This window comes from Arvicanthis niloticus, chromosome 5 (genome assembly GCF_011762505.2).
Source record: "Arvicanthis niloticus isolate mArvNil1 chromosome 5, mArvNil1.pat.X, whole genome shotgun sequence".
Taxonomy (NCBI): Eukaryota; Metazoa; Chordata; class Mammalia; order Rodentia; family Muridae; genus Arvicanthis; species Arvicanthis niloticus.
The window spans coordinates 74,654,944-74,675,787 of record NC_047662.1 but is presented as its reverse complement, the minus strand read 5'-3'; the positions used below and the strand labels follow the sequence as shown (position 1 = coordinate 74,675,787).

At 37.1% G+C, this 20,844-nt stretch overlaps 1 protein-coding gene across 7 annotated transcripts in view; it reads left to right on the top strand.

The window, feature by feature from the left end:
* Frmd3 (FERM domain containing 3) overlaps positions 1 to 20,844 on the top strand; it is a 185,033-nt gene that overhangs the window by 118,024 nt on the left and 46,165 nt on the right. For all 7 annotated transcript variants that reach the window (XM_076934765.1, XM_076934766.1, XM_076934767.1 and 4 more), the window contains 6 exons: positions 1,001 to 1,088; positions 4,615 to 4,703; positions 9,451 to 9,514; positions 10,585 to 10,673; positions 19,157 to 19,231; positions 19,505 to 19,573. In XM_076934765.1, the coding sequence (XP_076790880.1) occupies positions 1,001 to 1,088; positions 4,615 to 4,703; positions 9,451 to 9,514; positions 10,585 to 10,673; positions 19,157 to 19,231; positions 19,505 to 19,573 (474 nt within the window). The remainder of the gene's footprint in view (positions 1 to 1,000; positions 1,089 to 4,614; positions 4,704 to 9,450; positions 9,515 to 10,584; positions 10,674 to 19,156; positions 19,232 to 19,504; positions 19,574 to 20,844) is intronic.

The following is a 20,844-nucleotide window of genomic DNA, read 5'->3' as shown; positions in this document are numbered from 1 at the left end:
CTGCTTTGTACACCATACTAACTGCTCTGGGAGATTTTGCAGGGATTTTTCTCTCTCTACCACCCATGTTGCAATAAAGGCATACTATTATATCTGTCTTTTACATGAGTTCTATTAATTCAAACTCAAGTCCTCATTCTTAAACAACAAGAACATTACACACTAAGCCAATCGTGCTTAGTGATAGGAGTTGCTTAGATTCTCTGTAATACATGTGAGGCGTTCACATGAGTCAGAGTTGGATCTTTGAGACAGAACATAGTCTCAGTGCACAAGCCAGTTCTTCTTGAATCTGTATTTACTAACCCCCCTATCTCTGCAGCTTATTTTCCAAAATAAGGGACAGTTCTAGAATTAATATTTGAAATTTTTTCTGATGATTTATAGTTTTTGTACCCAGAAAGTTCTGTTTAGGATTGTTGACAAAAGAACAAGATTACCGACTTTTTGGTCTGAGTAAGGAATATTCATCATTGCCTTTAATCCCAGCACTTGGTAGGCAGAGGCAGGTGGATTTTTGAGTTCGAAAAAAGGTGGATTTTGAGCCAGCCTGGTCTACAAAGTGAGTCCAGGACAGCCAGGACTACACAGAGAAACCCTGTCTCAAAAAACAAAAACAAAAAAAAAAATTCATCCTAAATAGTCTTTTAAAATATATAGTAAAGAAGAGATTTTACATTTTGTTTTATAATAATATTTAATGCATTTGGGATATGTTTACTGGTAACTTGATAACTTTGACTAACTCTATATTCACTGGAGTGTGAAAAATAAATAGCAGTATATTTTTGTACAATTAGCTACAAAATATGACACTCATAAAGTGTTCTACATGGTGAGAAATACTGATAGATATACCCAGTGCTATTGATGTAAGGTTCTTTAATCTGTATTTAACATAGAAAATAACATTTGATTGACACTAAAGGGACTACTTGTTTTTATTGATTGTATTATACTTGAATTCTCTAATTTGTTTTGTGTGTGTGTATCATTTTAGAGGTCAGAGCCCAGCGATGGCTGAATTCAACTTACTCTTGAAAGCTCATACATTGGAAACTTATGGGGTGGATCCTCACCCATGCAAGGTAACTGCATCACACAACAGCTCACCATATAATTGTCATTTTGTCCAAACAGAAATTATTGGCATGTAGGCCTGGCAGAACACACTTAGGAGATTTATACAGCCATATCACAACAATAAAAATTAGACTGTGGTCACATGTTTTTGACATGATTGGAGTCTATGCCAGAGACCTAGAAATGTCCACTGATTGTATTAGAGTATCCATATTTTTCAAAATATATACTCATTTATTCATCTAATTGATGATTACCATCATAACGTGAGCATATTCAAACAAGTTTACTTTTAAGGTCTTTACCAACGAAAAGCATATTCTTGAAATCACTCTTTACAGCCTTTCCATCAAGCCCATCTCCATTCTTTTTTGTGCCCGCCTACTCACAATATCATTCTGTATCATAGGCCCCAGTGTCGAGGCTAGGCTAGACTAGTACTCAGGTAGGCAAACGTTATTTTAACTCCTGTCTTCCATTCTAGATCCTCCAGATTTCTCTTAATACTACAACAGATTGCACACAGGAGTTCCAAATCCTCCAATCTCACCTTCATTCCATGCAAACTTTGCCTCTTAATGCAGACCCAGGCTATTCCTAATTCATTCCTACAGCCTTTTCACCTTTTCTTCTAGCCTGTCTCCATTTCTTTGTGATACCTACCTATGCACAGAAACATTCTCTACCATGGATTCCATAGCCAATGCATGTGGTTAGCATCCTGAGTGAAAAACTGCACACACAGAATGAAACACCTATTCAACAAAGACAGGACTATCTCTGCCAGGACCACTTCAATATTATAACTCCAGACGTCTAGATCTCAACACCAAGACACAAACATGAACAGACAACGTAATGTGCCTCTTCCAGAAGCCACCAAACTCAATTGTGTTGGGTCCAGGAAGATCAATTTAGCTGAAACATATGACATAAAACTCAAAATATCAATTATATAAATACCTTAATAAAGATTATGAAAACACAGAGGAATAAAATAATGAAAAAACTCAAGAAATAAAAGTAGAATTTAACAAAGAAATAGAAACACACACACATACACACAAAAAAGAAAAAGAAATAAAAAAGAGGCAGTAAAAAATTTATTAAGTCAAACATGAAGCTCAGAGGTAATGCTTACCAATAGATGAAAAAAAAAACGCATAAGAGAGACTCTCAGATCTGAAGATAAGATACAAGAAATATTGGTAACTCAGTCAAAGAAAACATGAAATCTAGAAAATAAAAATAATCTTGGTACAAAATATCCAGAAAATCTGGGACAATACAAATAACAAGTTCACAGAAAGGGAAACAAACCCAGGGAAGAGGCAAAGAAAAGACTTTTCGTACAATTTTTGAGAAAAATTACCCCAAGCTAAAGAAAGAGATTCCTATCAATATACAAGAAGCATCCAGAACACCAAAATAGACAGCACTAGAAAATAAATTTCCCATGACAAATAATAATCAAAACACTAAATGTATACAACAAAAGAAAAGGATGTTAGAATCTGAAAGAGACAGAGAGAGAGAGAGAGAGAGAGAGAGAGAGAGAGAGGAAGAGGAAGAGAGGGGAGGGGAGGAAGACAGGGAGAGGAGAGGAGAGGGGAGGGGAGGGGAGGGGAGGGGGGAGGGGAGGGGAGGGGAGAGGGGAGGGGAGGGGAGGGGGAGGGGGAGGGGGAGGGGGGAGGGGAGGAGGGGGAGGAGGAGGAGGAGGAGGGGAGGGGAGGGGAGGGGAGGAGAGGGGAGGGGAGGGGAGGGGAGGGGAGGGGAGGGGAGGGGAGAGGAGAGGAGAGGAGAGGAGAGGAGGAGAGGGAGAAAAGAAGAGAAAGAAAGATGTAGTGGAAAGTTACCCTAATTGATTAAGTAAAGGTGAAAAAGAAGCCAATCACTGGGCAAGGAGGAGGCGGGACTTTCGGTCCGGAGGGGATGAGGGAATGCAGGAGAGAGAAACTTGCTTTTGGACTGAGGGAGCAAGACAGACACACTGTAGAAGGCTGGAGGCTGTTAGTTCGGGTGGGGGTTGCACATCTGCCACCGGAGAATTTCTAACATAGAATAGTTGATGAGTTTAGGATGCTAGGTTCTGCGCCCAGCAATTGTGTTATGTGTTGATGCTAAGATTGTCTGGTGTCTTCCTTCTCACAGTAATTCAGCTGAGCTCCAGAGAAAAGCTAACTGCGGCAGAGCATGGGTTTGCAAGAGTGCATCCCAGCTAGCGAGCAGGGAAAATTTGGGAGAGCTGAGCAGGTTTGGCAGCAGCCAGCCGCGGGGTGGAGAGAGCTCCAGAGAGGCAGGCAGAGCCAGCCTTAGCGGGACAGGCTTTGACAAAAGGGAAAACATGCGATCTTGGGATCAGTACCCAGCTAGGCTGATATTCTTAAATAATCCTTCATTCCATAACCAAGGCTAGGGTTACAGGTACAAATTGTTATGTCTAGATAATTTTAAGTGTGGATTTTAATCAGGTCTTTATACGAGGATGGTACTTTGCCAATTTAGCTATCTTGCATCAATTTTATAAGGTAGTGTTTTGTCCATATTCTTAAAAAATATTCATGTAATCGATATTTCCTTCTGTGAACTTTAACTATGGATCAACCAAATAATAGCACTAATTCTATACTAAGAGTTTATGTCAATCAAGATATGAAAAATTAAGTTTTGGAGTTACTCTTTGAGCATATGCATTTTCCAAGACCAAGACAGCTTGTTTGCTAAGTTCTAGATCTATAGTATTCCGCTTAGTCTGCTCATCATAAGCACCTGGGAACTTCATAAATACCTGCTTTCCCAGATCTTACCCCACTCCGATTACCTCAGGCACTGTGAGCATGGAGGTGAGGCTGCCAAGTGACTCTGCTGTGCGAGGGTGCTTCTACTTGTCTGTATTGACACATGCATCATCTTTTTCTGCCTCTACAATTGTTTTACGATATTTTTCAGATGCATCTTGTAATGATATAAATATGTTTATTTCTTTTAGTGGCATGAATTCTTTCCAGAAGTGTAATTACCTCTGTTTATTTTCTTGTTTGGAAAATGACTGGATTTTTCTGTTATGTTTTGACCTTACGTTATCCACGAGTTGCTTAGAATTTCAGGTTTAGTCAGGAGATAAGTAGGCTTTTTCTGGTTATTTTTATATGGATATTCTGCATATGGTTGAATCGGGTGAACAAAATGCTCAAGGCATTGGTTTCATTGTATTAGAGGGCTAATGGCAACCAAACAGCAGTTTGCTGGCAGTACACAGAAGATGCAGAGCACAGGCAACTCAAGAACTCTGGACACTAGAGAGTTCCTGCTAGGGTAAGATATTGATTTCTGGAAGAGAAACAATACATCACCCTAGATTTGTCCAGAGTTTAGAAGTCATGTTCTTTGGGATTCCATCTTAAACATTTCATTTGTGGCTTAAATTAGTTGCTGGCCTTGATTCAAATTAGCCCAAGATGAAGGACAAAGAGCATGTCATTTATCATTATACTTCTCAATCCAAATACTTCTTTATTTTTATTTCTTCAGGATTCAAGAGGTGCTACGGCATTTTTAGGATTCACTGCTGCCGGTTTTGTCGTATTCCAGGGAAATAAAAGAATCCATTTGAGAAAATGGTAAGTACATCCTTCAAAAAAAAAAAAAAAAAAAAAAAAAAAAAAAAAAAAAAGACTTATCTTTTTCTTAATCGTCTTCCTCTTTTTCTTTAGCATTATTTTTCCTTCTAAAACTGTCAGGTAGTTTCCTAGTTAGCTTTAAATGTCAACTTGATACAACTTAGAAAAGTATCTAGTGTGCTTGTTAGCTTTTGTCAACTAGACAGAAATCCTAGGCATACCTGAGAAGAGTGACTCTCAATTAAGGAACTTCATCAATAAAAACTTCATTAAACCACAAGCATATCTGTGGGTCATTTTCTTGATAGCTAATTGATGTAACATGGCCCATGCCCACTCTGGTTTGTAGTATCCCTGAGCAGGCGTGCTTGGGCTTCATAAAAAAGGTAGCAGAACAAGCCATTGGGACAAGCAATGTCCTTCAGTTCCTACCTCAAAAGAAGCATACCATATTTTAAAAATATTGGTACCAGAAGTAGGATCTTGCTGTGACACACCTGAACATGATGGTTTTCAGAGAAGATTGTTTCAAGATTTTGGAGCTTTCGGCCACAAAAGAGATTGAGTGTTTAAAGCTTAATGGGCTATTCTGTGGAAAATTGGAAAATAATTCTGAAAGCAATGTAAACAATGAGGGCTTGGCTTGTGAAGTTTTTGAAGGAAGAAAAGGTTTTATCAGAGTTGTTTGTGTGATACTCTGTAAAAGAGAAACCTTGTTTGCTTTAGTGGAACAATTAATAATGTTATCTGGGACAGAAAAATCATTTGTTATTAATAAGACCACCATCACTGAGGTGAAATCTTCTGGGAAATATTTTCTTAGGATCAGCACACAGACGCTGTGGTCCAGAGAGAATCAAAACTCCATCTCATCCTGAAAGCCCAAACATGGTAATATGTAAGAGTCTCCAAAATCATACTGTTTTTAATGTCATGAAAATGTCATGAAGAACAGCTGAGGCTTGACACAATAGGGCAGGTTCAAAGTCCCTGAAGAACATCTAGGAGTAGCCATTTGTGATGATACAGCCTCAGTTGCAGTAGAAACCCCAGGATTAAAAATGTCATAGAAAAAAAGTTGAAAATTGGAGGCTCATGATAGGACCAGGGTTCCTGGAGAGAATCTAGGAAGCTACTAATGTAGATGTAGTCTCAGCTGTAGACCATGGGATGAGCACCCATGAGCAGTGGTACTGTAGAGTGGGGCATGCCGAGCCTTCGGGGTACTGTTGATGATGAAGTTGCAATGATGGAGTTGTTTAAGTCCTTTGGAGCCAAAAGATAGTGAGTGCATCCCTGACATTGGACAGTGAGCTATTTTCAGTTTGGTTTTGATTTGATATGATTGTCCCTGTGCCCTGAGTGGTTTTATTTTTTAAGAAATATTATTATACCATGACATATTTTGGATTTTACAGAAACCAACAGTAAAATTACTGGATTTATGAAGAGAATGCTGACTTTTAAACTACTGCAATTTTTAAAGACCATATGGGTTTATTTTATTAAAAGTGGGATTGTGTTTTATATTGTGATGTGAACATGAGATATTGTGCACAAAGTAAAAAAAAAAAAAGAAAAACAGTTATTGCTTAACAATAATAATAATATGTTTGTTGTCAAGTTAACCAAGGGTAGATTCTACTACATAGCTTTTGTCACTTGACCCAAAATTTTAGACATACACAAAAAGAAAAAAATGACTTGAGGAATTTTTTGTCTCAAATTGTCCTCTGATCATGTCTATGGGGGCATTTTTCTTGATTATTAACCAATGTAGAAGGGACCAGCTTATTCTTAGTGGTGCCATCTCTGAATGATGGACTGGAACTATATAAGAAACATAACTGAGCAAACCAGAAGAGTAGACAAGGAAGCAGCATGCCTGTTTTTTCTGCTTTAGTTTCTGCCTCCAGGTTCATGCCTTAAGTTCCTTTTGATCAGAGTATTTTTCATACCAATAAAAATGAAAGGAAAACAAGTAGCAACCATTTATCTGGTTGCTTCATGATTTGTATATTTATGACCTGTGAAGGAAAAAGCAGAATTCTAATAGGCTTCCAAAGAAGGTCTATAACCAATAGTCCTTAAATTATTCCAAAAATAGAAACATAAAATATTTCCAAACCCCTCCTATAAAGCTCTTATTACTCAAATAGCAAAAACAGGTAACTACATATGTTCACTCTCGTGTGTGTGTGTGTGTGTGTGCCAGTATCACTGAAAAACATAGATTCAAAAACCCCCAATAAAATACTTACAAATTGAATAATTGAATGCAGGCATGTATCAAAGGGAGCATTTCTCATGATCAAGTTGGTCTTATTCCAGTGACACGAGTTCAACATATATAAGAAATAAATGTAATAAACCAAATAAATGGACAAAGAATACAAGAATCATATGATCATCTCAATAAAAGCAAAAAAAGAAAAAATACTTTGATAAGATTCAACATGCCTTCATAATAAAAGCCCTAGAACAAGTAGGAATATAGGAAACATATTCCAAAATAATAAAAGTTATGTATGACAAACCTATGGCCAACATCATCCTAAATAAATAAAACCATTAATCAACCCCATTAAAATCAGGAATGCAAGAGGACTGCCCACTATCACTACTCCTCATCCATAATGTGATTGAAGCATTAGCCAGAGCAATAAGGCAAGAGAAGAAAGGAAAGGGATATAAATAGAAAAATACTAAGTCAAATTATTCCCAATTGAAGATTATATTATTTTATGCCCGATGGTCCCAAAATTTGTAGAAACTATCACTAATTTCAGCAAAGTATTAAGATATATAATTGACTTACAAAATTCGCCAGTCTTTGTACATACCAGTAACAAGAATGCTGAGAAAGAGATCATGAACACACTGCTCTTAATAATTTCTCAAATAAAATAAAGTATTTAGAATATACATAATCAACCAGGTGAAAAAACTTTACAATGAAAACTTTAAATGTGTGAAGAAAGAGAATAAGGAACATACTAGAATTTACAGATTTCCCAAGCTTATAGCTTGGTAGAATTAACATTGTGAAAAAAGACCTTCCTACCAAAAACAATTTACTGAGTCACTGCAATCCCAATCAACATCCTCATCTCGTCTTTCACATAAATAGAAAAAAATCCTCAAATTGATATGGAACAACGAAAGACCCAGCATAGACAATTAGTCCTAGATAAGTATCTATTTCTATGCATTCTATTCTTCTTAAGTGCTAGGTGCATCTGTCTAAGACCCCACTTTTTTACATCTGTTTCTATTGTATCATTGATTTTTTTTAGTCCATCATACTTTCAATCCTCCTTTGTACCCATTTGTTCTCTTCTTCCACAGTTGGAAATATCAGAACTCACCCTTAAGTTCACTGATTCATCCATGGAATGTATTCATCCATGGAATGGATATTGGTTGTATATGATTGTCTTAGAAAGGGTGAAGCATTTGAAGGAGAAACAAATGCAATGTTTATAAGAATGCTTTGGAAAAATCTATAATTTGATAACTATAAATTGTTATATGATGTTACTATTTGGTTTTCTTCTCTAGATTTTCAGCATCTGACAAAGAATCTCCAATGTGTTTACTTCAGTCAATTCCAGGGTAGATATCATAGATATTCCAACTTAGTTTGGAAAGCATGGGTAACTTGAAGATTGCCCTCATTCCATCCCAGGACTGCAAAAGTCTTGGAGGATAATATATACTCAGGTTTTCAAAATTACTTGAGAACTGGAATGTTTTGATTAGAAGCTGCTGCACCTAAATGCAGATTGATATCATGTCTTTTGCACTTGAACATCATTTTGTGGAGTGGTCATTTGACACCCTGAGGTGAATAGTCTCTGGAGTATTTGGTTCTATTTTCATTTCTTCAGGTTGCCTATGTTACTGGTATTGTATTCATGTGGATCCCATCCTTCCTGGCTTCTTCTTAAACATATTTATTTGTTATAACTATGCATCTCTTGCTAAATCAAAATTTCTTCTCATGTAAATCATAGTTGTGTGTGTTTTTTTAAATCCACCTTTGTTATCATTTCAAATTTCTCTCCCTACATTGAAACAGATGAAGTATCACTGTTTATTTTCTCATGGGAAAAAATATACATGCAATACAACTATTCTAAAAATTAAATAAAAGGGATATTTAAATTTTTTCTTTTCACTCATCAAGGAAATGACCATGGATCTATATTCAAAGCAGGTTTACATCAAATAGCCTTTTAAAATAAAAATCAAAGTTGTCTTTGACCATACAGTTTTTAAGAATTTCAATGTGGACAGGAATGATTCTTTTGAAAATCTGTGATGTGGTATATGTTCTTCCTAAAGGTGGTTGAAGAGTAATGGAAAAAAATAGATACTTTGAATATTATCCTACTAACATCCTTTTTACTTTGCAAAATGTGCTCACCAATTGATTTTTCAGTTGCTAATGTTTAGAAATAAACATTACCTCTTAATAAACAGAACCTCTTAAATGAAAGATGTATCCTAATTGTATAAAAATAAAATAATTCTGAGTTTGCAGTGCATCAACTCTTGGGAAGAAAATTGCTACATAACTGACTTCCATTCTCAACAGACCATCACTGATGATAACAAATATATTTTTTTAAATTCATTGTAGTTTTCTTGGCATTTGTGAGACAGACATTTATAAGGAAAAGTCAGGAATCTTGTTTAGCTGTAAAGTTTTTTGTCTTTTCACACAGAGACTTTCTTTTCTTAGGTCAGAAGTCTGCAAATTGAAGTTTGAAGGGAAGACATTTTATGTTATTGGCTCCCAGAAAGAGGTCAGATACTGATTTTCTAATTAGTTGTGTGTGCATGTGCAAGTATGTATGTGCTTAAGAGAGATCCAAGAATCAAATTGCTTTTAGTATGGTGGATCCCAAAGAGAGTGACTTTGAAGAGTGGGGATAATGGAAGCTATTTGCAGAAAACAGCATAGAGCTAGAGAATTTCCTGGCAATCCACCATAAAAATAAAGTAAGTGAGCAATGTTAACTGGATAGAGCTAATTTTATTCATTAAATATAAAACATAAATTCTATGTCATTGTCTAAGTTATGGATAAATGAAACAAAAGAAAAATACTTATAAAACTAGACATAAATCAACACTAGATAAAGTGTTATGACAACATTATATAATCCCAAGTGGTTATTCCCCAATAGTTTTGGGTTTACCAGGGTGTCGACTTGGTGGCAGGCTATTACCAAAATATTGAACCTTAAAGCTAGACCTGAAGGTTGCTGATTTTCTTGACCTTTGACATTTGACTCGAATGTTCTTCCAGTGTAGTAATTTTCAAATTGATCAAAAATTGATAGAGAGGTGGATGATACCTGGAGTACTGGAAAGGAATTATGACTCAGTCAGCTTTTTATTGCATTTCAATAGATTAGTGATATCTGACGAGTAAGAAAAAAAAACCATACCATTTCAGCTTTAATGAACTTAATAATATTGGAGGGGTTTCTAGAGAGAAGGCTCAGTGAGTAAAGTGCTTACTGTGCAACCACAGTGATTTAGTTTGGGTCCCCAGTTCCCACATACAACCCTTGCCCGCAGCTGTGTGTGAAGGAAAGCTATCCCTAGAGTTTGCTGGCCTGCTACTCTAGAATGGTGCATGCCAGGTTCAGTAAGAAACTGTCACAAAAAATAAGTTAAAGAGTGGTAAAGAAAGACACCCAACATCAATCTCTTGCCTCCATGCAGGAATGTATAGAGACCCATATGCATAAGGCATTATTGTACACCCATGTACAATAAAAAATGTAGTACAATACAAATACCTAATGACAAGCATAAGTAATATAAACTGTGTTTAACATACCATTTCTTGTTATTTTTTTAATAGAAAAACGCTGTTTTGGCATTCCATACTTCAACACCAGCTGCCTGCAAACATTTATGGAAATGTGGGGTAGAAAACCAAGCCTTTTATAAGTAAGACTCTTGTGTTTTTTTGATTATAGATTTATAAAGTACTGATGGACCCCTTTATGCCTCGCCATTGACTACATATTTATTTTGTAATATATTTCTGTAAATTCTATTTAAATGCAATAGGAGATCACATTTAAATGAGGGACATAATTATTTACCACACATACATCTGATAGAGTATTAGTGTCTAGAACATCCAAAGAACTGCAAAAATAAATGAAAGAAAATGAACAACCCAATTAAAACTGTGCTACCAAACCAAACAAAGAAGGCTCAAAAGAAAAATTCAAAGACTAAGAAAACTTTTTTCTTCTTTTTAAATAATGTATTTTTCTCTCATATACTACAGCCCTTCTACAGCCTTCCCTTCCTTCATTCCTCCCAGTCTTCACCCCTTCCTTCTCTATCAGATTGACTAAACCACAATTTTCCTTCATCAAAGAACAAGCCTTCCGGGAATAGTAACTGAACACTGCATATAACATGATGAAAGAATCCAAAGCACAAAGCCTCATTAAGTTTGGATGAGACAACCCAGTAGGAGAAAAAGGGTCCTAAAAGCAGGCAAGAGTCAGAAAGACACCCCACTCTCACTGATAGGAGTCACACAAACACTCTAAGCTAAAACTCCACATGTATGCAGAGAACCTAGTAGAGATCCATTCCAGCTCTGTGATTGCTGCTTCAGACCTATGTGAACCCTGATGACTCCTAATTCTGTGCCCCATGTTCTTCTGGTGTCGTTAACCCCTCTGGCTTCTACAGTTCTTCCTCCCACTCTTCTGAGCTACACCTAATATTTGGCTGTGGGTATGTGCATCTGCTCCCCTCAGATGTTGGAAGAAATCTCTCTGATGACAGTTGTGCTACCCTTTATATCAGGGCCTTCTAGCTTCTGATTCATGGCCATCAAGACAGTAGGAACATGGGCTACCTCTTGTGGCCTAGTCTTTAAGTTAGACTAGACATTTGTTGGCCATTTCTCCAAGCTCTGATCTACCACTGCTCCAGCACATATTGTACTCATGATAGATTGTAGATTAAAGATTTTATGGCTAGGTTGGTGTCCCAGTCCTGTCACTGGAAGCCTTATATGGTCATAGACGAGCTAAGAATTAAGTGCTCAAACATCCATAACCTGTAGAAAAATGAAAATGAAAACTACTTTGGTATTTCATCTCACCCCTGTCAGAATGGCTAAGATCACAAAAACAAAGACAAAAAATTCTAGAGAGGATATAGAGTAAGAATAACCCTTAATCAGTCTTAGTGGGAGTGCAACCTCATGCAGCCACTGTGGAGACAGATGTGTGCTCCATTGAAAACTTGCATGCCATCTTTGGTACCATGAAAGCTAGGCCTCAGTGAGAAAGCATTCAGGTCTATTCTGGCTCAGGGTCCTCTCGATACTTCATCTGAAGGGCATAATATTTTAAGAAGTAGGAACTTAACTTCTACTTCTGAGGGGCAACCAAGGACAATAGCAGGAGTCTGTAACATATGGGGAGTCTCTTGGACAATCCTGACCAACAACTCAAAAGAGAGCTTCACATGCCTCATCTTGGAGATTTTGATATGTAGGCTTTAACTCTAGGAGGGAACATTGTCAGCTTAGGTGAGAAAATTTTCATTTTTACTATACATGTATGTATACATGTATACACTAATAGACTAATGTAATACACTAATGAGTATTACAGAGTTTTTAAGGTAGATAGTAGGATGGTTCCTGATAATTTTTTCAAATATCCTTACTGCTATTTTACCCTCTTCTCTCCTGTATCTATCTCTCTCTCCCTCATAATTAGAGCACCATCCTTATTTTTCCCATTTTCTCAAATAACGTTCACTTGTACCCTGCTATGCTTATTACTTCCCAACACCTCCTCACTGCAGCCATGGTCTGTTTTTACTTTCCTGATTTACGCTATGCACTTACTCCAGGAAATGTATACACATCTGAAAATTTAGAGCTAGAACCTCCGATGAAAGAGAACATGTAACATTTGTCTTTATGGGTCTGCTCCCCTCACTTAATATGAGTATTTCTAGTTTCATCCATTTACCTGCAAACTTCATGATTTCCTTATCTTTGTAACTAAATGGTATCCCATAGTGTGTATGTGTTGGGGTTTTCACTGTTCATTCATTAGTTGAAGGATTGCTTCCATTTCTAGCTACTACAATAGAGGAACAATGAACATGGCTGAACAAATATCTCTGAAGTAGGACATTGAATTTTGGGGGCATATGCTAAGGAATGATATAGCTGGATCATATGGTAGAATTATTTTTAGCTCTCTGAAAATTCTACACACTGATTTTCGTAATAGCTATACCAGTTTGTAATCCCACTAGCTGTAAATGAATGTCTCCTTTTCCCTACTGGCATTTGTTGTCTTTTGTTGATCTTTGCCGTTCTGATAGAGGTGATATGAAATGTCAACGTCCTTTTAATTTGCATTTCCTTAATTGCTAGGATGATAAACCTTTTTAAAGATATTTTTTAGTCTTTTTTTTTCTTCTTTTGAGGACTCTGTATTCAAATCCTGGACTCATTTCTAATGGGTCATTTTAATTTGTTTCTTTGTATGTGTTTAGTTTTGTTTTTGGGGCCCTGTTTTTGATTTTTTAATATATTCTAAGTGTTATTCCACTGTCAGATGCATAACTTCGAAAGATCCTCTCCCATTGTGGGCTTCCCTTTGAGCTAGTTGATTGTTTCTTTAGCTATGAGTAGCTTTTATTTTATGAAGTTTCATTTTCAATTGTTGGCCTAATTCCTGGGGTAATAGAGTCCTATTCAGAAAGTCCTTTCTTATACATACATTATGTAGGATAGTGCCTATGTTTTCTTCTAATGGTTTCAGTGATTTTAATGCTTAGGTATTTGCTTAATTTAAAATTAGTTTACAATGTGATAGATACATTTCTAATTTAGTTTTAAATTATTTTTTTAAATTGAAAACTACCAGTTATGCACAACAACAAGGTGGGCTCATTTGAACTAATAGACTTCTGCCTTTTTTTTTTAGTTTTGCTCATTCACAAGTTTATTTTACTTTTACTTTGTTTCAAAACATGATTTGAGCCAGTGGACCATGATTCTTTAAAACCCCCAGAAGTAAAATGCCAGTAAAGACCAAGGGATGAAGAGCATTGAGTAATTTTGCCCAAGAACCAAGCTGAAGAAAAACCTTCCCACCTTGCCCTCACCAAGTCAGGGTTTCACTATGTAGCCTTGGAAGAGATTCTGTATCTTTGAGGATTTGAGTGTTTGTTGAGCTGATTAACAATCTTTGAGGTTTTGACTCACTGAAGAGAGAGCTGGACAGAAAGTTGTGGTCTAGATATGCCTCTTCCCTGCCCCAGAAGTCATCATGATCCATATCTGAACTTCCAAACACAGCCTAAATTTTCTATAGATATGTGTGTCTGTGCAATGACTAGAATTTACTAAATAGACCAGACTGGCCTCAGACTAGAGTTAGTCCCACCCCTTGCCGCCCAAGTGCTGGGACTAACGGTGTATACACCATAACCAGTGAAAATGTCTGCTTTTCCTTGTAGCCAGACCCCAGAATGGATAAAGCTGGGGTCACACAGGTTCTCACTCCTAACATGAACATGAAAAAAATATATATCAGACCAATGTCTTCTTGGAGTTTAACCCTAAGGAAGACAAATGTAAATTTTCAGCAGTGTTAGCCAAGAAAATGGCCAACAAAATAAGGTGTTCTTTTTTACCATCTAAACACATTTTTGGTAGAAAATGAAGGCACAGTATTAAAATATACTTTCTGGAGACATTTCTTTTTCCGCTCCAAGTTTGTGACCTACCACGGCTGTACAGAATCGGAGAGTTCTACCCTAGGGCAGATTCCTCAGGACCATAATAATGTTTCCTATGCCCTGATCACAAAATATCAACAAGAATTAGAATAATCAATACTAGCATCATTTATTGGATGCTGACTATTGACGAAAGCCCATCACTATGAAAACAAACATGTAGATCAATTGCATAGAATAGGAATAAACCAATGTATTTACAGCTACATAATTTTTGACACTGTAAAGAATAAAAAATAAAAAACAGTGGAGAAGATACAGTCTACTCAGCAATTGATGGTGAGAAAAATAGACATTCATGTGTCAAAAAACAAAACTAGACCCTGGTTTCTCACCTAGTACAAAAATCAATTCAAAATTGGTCAATTACTACTGTCATTGAGGTTATAGATTCATTTAAAAGTCATTAAAATTTCTCTTTAACAATTTCATGCGCAAATACAATGGATTCTGAATACTCTCACCCCTACCCTTTCTTGTCTCCTTCCTAGCTCCCTCAAACTCCCTGCCCTCAAAGATCTTAAAATTCTGAAAATGCCTTGTTGTTGAAATTTTTGATCCCAATCCAGGGTTTCAGCCCCACCTTTGACACACAACCTTTATATTTACAATAAGCCTTAAACAGTAAAAGAACTGCACAGGTATCTACCATCTATGTTATTATTTCTTATCAATAACCCTGAGTTATCACTTACTATATTCCATCTGGGCTGTTCTTTTTTTTTTTTTATTCAATATTTTACTTATTCACATTTCAGATGCCATCTCCCTTCCCCATCCCCCCTACCTATTAATCCCCTATCCCATCCATCCTCCTCCTTTTTTGCCTTTATACTGTTTAAATTACATGCAAGTATTAAGGTCAGTTCTAGGTTGAGGAACTAGCAACATAATAGATGCAAATAGTCCAGGAACAAGAAAGACAATAAACCCAGATAATCAAAGAACATGATCAGAGTCCTGTGATCACTCCTGTGATCACTATTTCTAAAGGCTTATCAGGATGATCAAAATATCTGAGCATACTTCCCTGTCTTAGTCCAAAGTCATTTTCATGCCTGAAGCCTACTTCTTTGTTCTAGCTTAAGATTTAGATTTCTGCCTATAATTACTTCTTTGTTCTAGCCTAAGATTTGGATTCCTGCCTGAAATTTCTTCTTTGTTCTAGCCTAGGATTTATATTTCTGCCTGAAATTACTTATTTGTTCCAGCCTAGTGTCAGATTCCTGTCTGCAGTCTCGTTCCTTGTCCTTGGCTTATGTCAGATTCCTTCCAAGCACCCTATTTCCTTGTCCTTGGCCAATGACAGATTCCTGCCAGGCAGCCTCAAAAGCACTCCACATCTCTCCCTTTTTATTGCATAAACCAGACTGAGACTGTCTTAGGCTGTTCTGACAAGAAAGCCTTTCTTACCCATCGTGAAATATGTGTTATCATAAGCAATGTACTTCTGTCTTAGGTTGGCAAGGCTCTGTGCAGAATTTTGCCTGTCCTTGGCTTGCCAGCCTGCTAAATTAATAACTCTGTCTGGGGGTTCATTATCAGTTTCAAATCATGTATTTTGGCTGCCAGCCTGTTTATGTAGTTAGAGACAAGCTTTAACATGATGAGCAGGAATAAAAGTATTCCCAGGACAAAAAGGGCTAGCCTGATCAAGCTATTTATGCCATTCCTGAGGTTTTACTAAAATAGAAATATTGACCTCAGACCATGGACAATTTTATCGGCATTATCTGCAGCATCAAAAGTCAACAGAGCAGCATTTTTTTAAATTCATAATCTCACTATGCAAAGTTAACACACCCAGAGAGGTGTTAGGATTATGCCAAATACCCTGCGGGTGTCTTTAAACTTTTTTCTAATTGCAATGACAATCATTGTAAATTTTAGAAGTAACACTACTCCAATGATATTTGTCATGACACTTGGGATAACTCCTAACTCTTGAACCCTGAACCTCCTTCAGATAATTTGAATAGGTTATAGAGCATCATCCTTTGTTCCAGATACCTATATAAATCCTTTTGTATACTCAATACATTAGTAACATTTTTTTTGTTAGATGGTTAACAAAAATAGTTGTCTTAACTCCTTGTGTCAATGCTATTGCAGAAGCAGTGGTGCTAGCAATTAATGGAATTAAAGCTGTTATACCAGCAATAATCAAGCCCACTACTCTCTTGCTTCTACTTAAAGCCTAACTCACTTCTTAGGTTAGAGCTCCTGGGAGCCGCACCTCCTCTGGGTTTTGTGGGATTGGGTGCAGAGCTGAAGCCCAAGATCTGCTCAGTGCCCAGGCGCAGACCTGAAGGAATCAGTGCCTCTGGCCAGGAGTAAATTCCTGTGTCCTAGTGGGTCCCAGTTACTCCCTGTGTTGGGGTGGGTGTTGCTGTCTCCTTACCTAAGATACTGCCAGGGTTTGAGTTTCTGGGAGTCCCACCTCCTCTGCAGACTTCTGCCTTATTGCCTGTGCTGTTAATGTGTTCATATTAGGCAAATATTCATTGTCTATCAGAGAAATCTTTCTTTATATTACAGAGCCCTCTCTTAGTCTCTCCTCTGCTTACTTATGCTGCTTTTACTTTATCTGTTCAGGAACCATTTCTTGGGCACCACTTCTGTGTCACCCACAGTGGGCTGTGTCTTCATATATCAATAAAAAAGACAGTCCCACACAGGCATGACCACAAACCACTCATATCTAGAGAATTTCTCACTAATACTCCTTCCAGGTTATTCTAGGTTATGTCGAATTGACAGGTAATGTCCTAATGGAAGTCTATCTTCCAATTGCATTGAAAGTATGGAAAGTACTAAGATCTCAGAGCACTGCTTTCATTCTTACAAAATCTCCTTACCATTAAACATCCTGTTGAAGGGATGCAGTTATAAGTAGTGAGTACAGATTTGTATCTTTTAGTTCTGTTCCACAGCAGTGAATAGCAGAAATGTGATTCTAGATGTTGATCTACTTTCTGTCATCAGGCTGCAAGTTATTTGATGCCAACATTGTTCTCAGTTGAGGAGCACTGCTCCTGGCCACTATGAGTAGGTCTCTCATTATAAGTCTCCCTGCCAGAGCCAGGCTATAGGCCATCTGCACCCTGTGGCCTTTTGATGTCTGCCCCTCCTGTTCTCCATAACTCTTCTGAGCTTTACCTTACCCTAGTACTATGCTGAGCAAAATTATAATTTTCTAATCTGTGCTTGGTCCCCATTCTCAGTTTATCTCAAGTATCTGTTTTCTTCAATATTCTGTTTCTCTAGATAGATCCTAATTATGGCCTTCCAAGTTGTCTACAGTTACACAGTGGGATTTCTTTATACCTCTGACCCATCCACCTGAGAAATCCTATAAGATTTAAGTCAGAAACTCGATTGGAGGCTAGTCAGGGCTGTGAGCTTGCTCTGAAAGTAGGAATGCCAGTTTCTTGTTTGATTTGGGAAGCAGCATGTTTTTCTCCCTGCACCATGAAGCTATAGTGCTGAAGCTGATTTGTATGTCTTATTTTTCTTAATTTTATATATACATAATGTACATATTAAATATATACATAAAATCGTCTTGTCTCACTCTTCTTTCAAACTCTTGTTTCCCATCCACTCTCTCAAATTCAAAAGTCATGGCATCTTGTCAATTAATTTATATGATTAAATATATAATCTGATGTGCATATATACATATGCACACACGTGTATACTTTTTTAGGGCTGACCACTTGGTATTGGATAACTCACTAGGCAGATTATTCATTGGGAAAGACTGATTTTCTCTCAGCTGTCATTAATTGCCTATACTTCTTTATCTATACATGAGCCTGCTCTGGGGCAATTTTTTTTTATTATCAGTATTTTAAACCATTCTGAAATGTGAAACACTAGTTCTCTCTAATTTCTTTTTATGTAATTGAATAAAACTCAGAAGCATAGAGACCTATACTCTACTCTGAGGCAGCCCATGATCTTGAGTTCTTTCCAGAGTATTATTAGTCATGTTCATGCTTATGTGTAAGGGTTGAATCAGTGCTAGGCTGAGCTTCTCATCCTTATGTATCCCAGTCACCTGTCTTTTCAAGGGCACATAGAAGCTAGCATCCATGCTGTGGTGTAATGGACCCATTTCCCTTGATAAAGTAGCACATGATGAGTTGTTTGTAAAACAAAGAGTTACATTTCTGGCTAAAAAGCTGTTTTTTTCTTCTAGCATTTACATAGGTTCAGCTTACAAAGGGTCTTCATCACTAATAAACTTGACTATGATTTTATATAATCTTTATATCTCTCAATTATGAATGAGAGAACAATTTCCTCTATTCATCAACATGCCTGAAACTTTTTGCAGGCCTGACCTAGAAATAGAGTATAAAATCAAATGTGTGGGTTATGACCAGTGGCTCACAAACAATGAAAGAAAACAGCATTGATCAGTGAACATGTCAAATTATAATGTACATAAAATTTCTATTTTTGAGAAACTCCTCCAGATCATATTGTGCAAGCTTAGTCATCATGTAAAATTAATTTCTTTGTAGAAATTAAAATGGGTAATTACCACAGTTCTACTTGCATGTCCTGCTTGAATTTTGAATTTTTCAATGTCACTACCACCTCTGCTATGCTTTTCCTTAAAGGTATGCAAAATCCAGTCAGATCAAGACTGTGTCAAGCAGCAAGATATTTTTTAAAGGAAGTAGATTTCGATACAGGTGGGTAACAATGGGTCCATTGCAGTGGTGGGGCAGGGTGGGGCACTCATTTACATTTGAATTTTTGTTTATAGTTATTGTGCTATTACCCTCTCAGTCTTCTTCCCATTCCACCAAGTAATACTCCTGTCAGGCACCCTCAACCTCCACATACATTTTTCTCATGGAAGAGGGGAAATGATAGACTCCTAAAGCCACCTTGAGATCATGTATACACCCTTCCCTGTTATTTGGAGTGCTTACTTACATACATTGTGTTTGTGTATTTTATAGTGGTAAAGTTGCTAAAGAGGTTGTAGAGGCAAGCTCCAAAATCCAGAGGGATCCTCCTGAGGTGCACAGGTGAGTAGGGTGATCTCTTTTGGCTTGTGGGGATGGTGCTTCATTGACAGACAGAGGCACTTACAAGCCAGATTACCACACATGAGGCTCTAGGTTCATCCTTCAACAACAACAACAAAAATAACTATTATCCTAACTTTTGATACCTCTCATATGTCTCTATGTATAGGAGCATGCAGCATGAAATCAAGTGATTCACTTTTCTAGAAATCTCCCTCACATTTGTCAGGGCTGTGGCAACTTGGATCCCTCCTACATCACATAGTATGCAGATAGGTATTGGGTTAGAATGCTGCATAACTAAGCAAGACATATGCTATTGGATGGCTCCTGCTAGCTCTGTCTGCTTCATCACCCTGTCACACTTCACTCATAGACCAACCCTAACCATACCTTGCTCATCATATATGGTCAGGCTTACTTCTCAGAGTCTTTATGACTCAACAGCTGATTGATTTGAGGTACCATGAATACAGCTGAAGATGTGTTCTGGGTTCTTCTGTATCTGGGAAGTGAATTGACCAGAGGCGTGCAGTTATAGTGAAGCAGTGAAAATTTACTAACCAATGATATAGAGCTCCAAGGGAAGAAGGAGGGTGGAGAAACAAAAGGGGATAGCAGTTCTAAAAGGCAACATTATATAAACGATTGAGGGGTTTGTATCATTTGAGTAATCTTTTAGTCTTTTTTGTATACCAGAAGCTTTCTCACACATGGCTGTGCTGCATGCAGTTCTACACACAACCTCATGCATTTCATATCTCATTAGGCTCCTAAGTTTCCAATCAGGAGTGTGTGTTCTCATATTATAAAGAACCATGAGTTACCTCAGATACTTTGAGGTGCCTCTGTACCTGATCAAAGGGTTGAATTATTTGGCCTTATGGAGAAGTGAAGGATTATTTCAGTCCTTTTTGGCAGTTTTCTTTTCCATTTGGTAATTCTATAACACTTATATGGCCTCTATAGTCCAAATGTCAAACCATAGAATGATAGGCATGACTATTCTTAGATTCATATTACACATTGTTCTTGAGACAAGGTCTTCTGCAACCCAGGATAACCTTAAAATTCTCATTCTCCTGCCTATGTCTTGCATATCTTTTTTAAAATAAGAATCTATAATTTGTTCTTAGGAATTAAGTCTTTTCATTGCCAAACTGACTTTATATGACTACAAACTACAAAAACAAATATATATCCCAAAGTTCAAACACTCTCATCATAACACCACACCTTTTAAGATAAAATCATCATAATCTAAATTATTT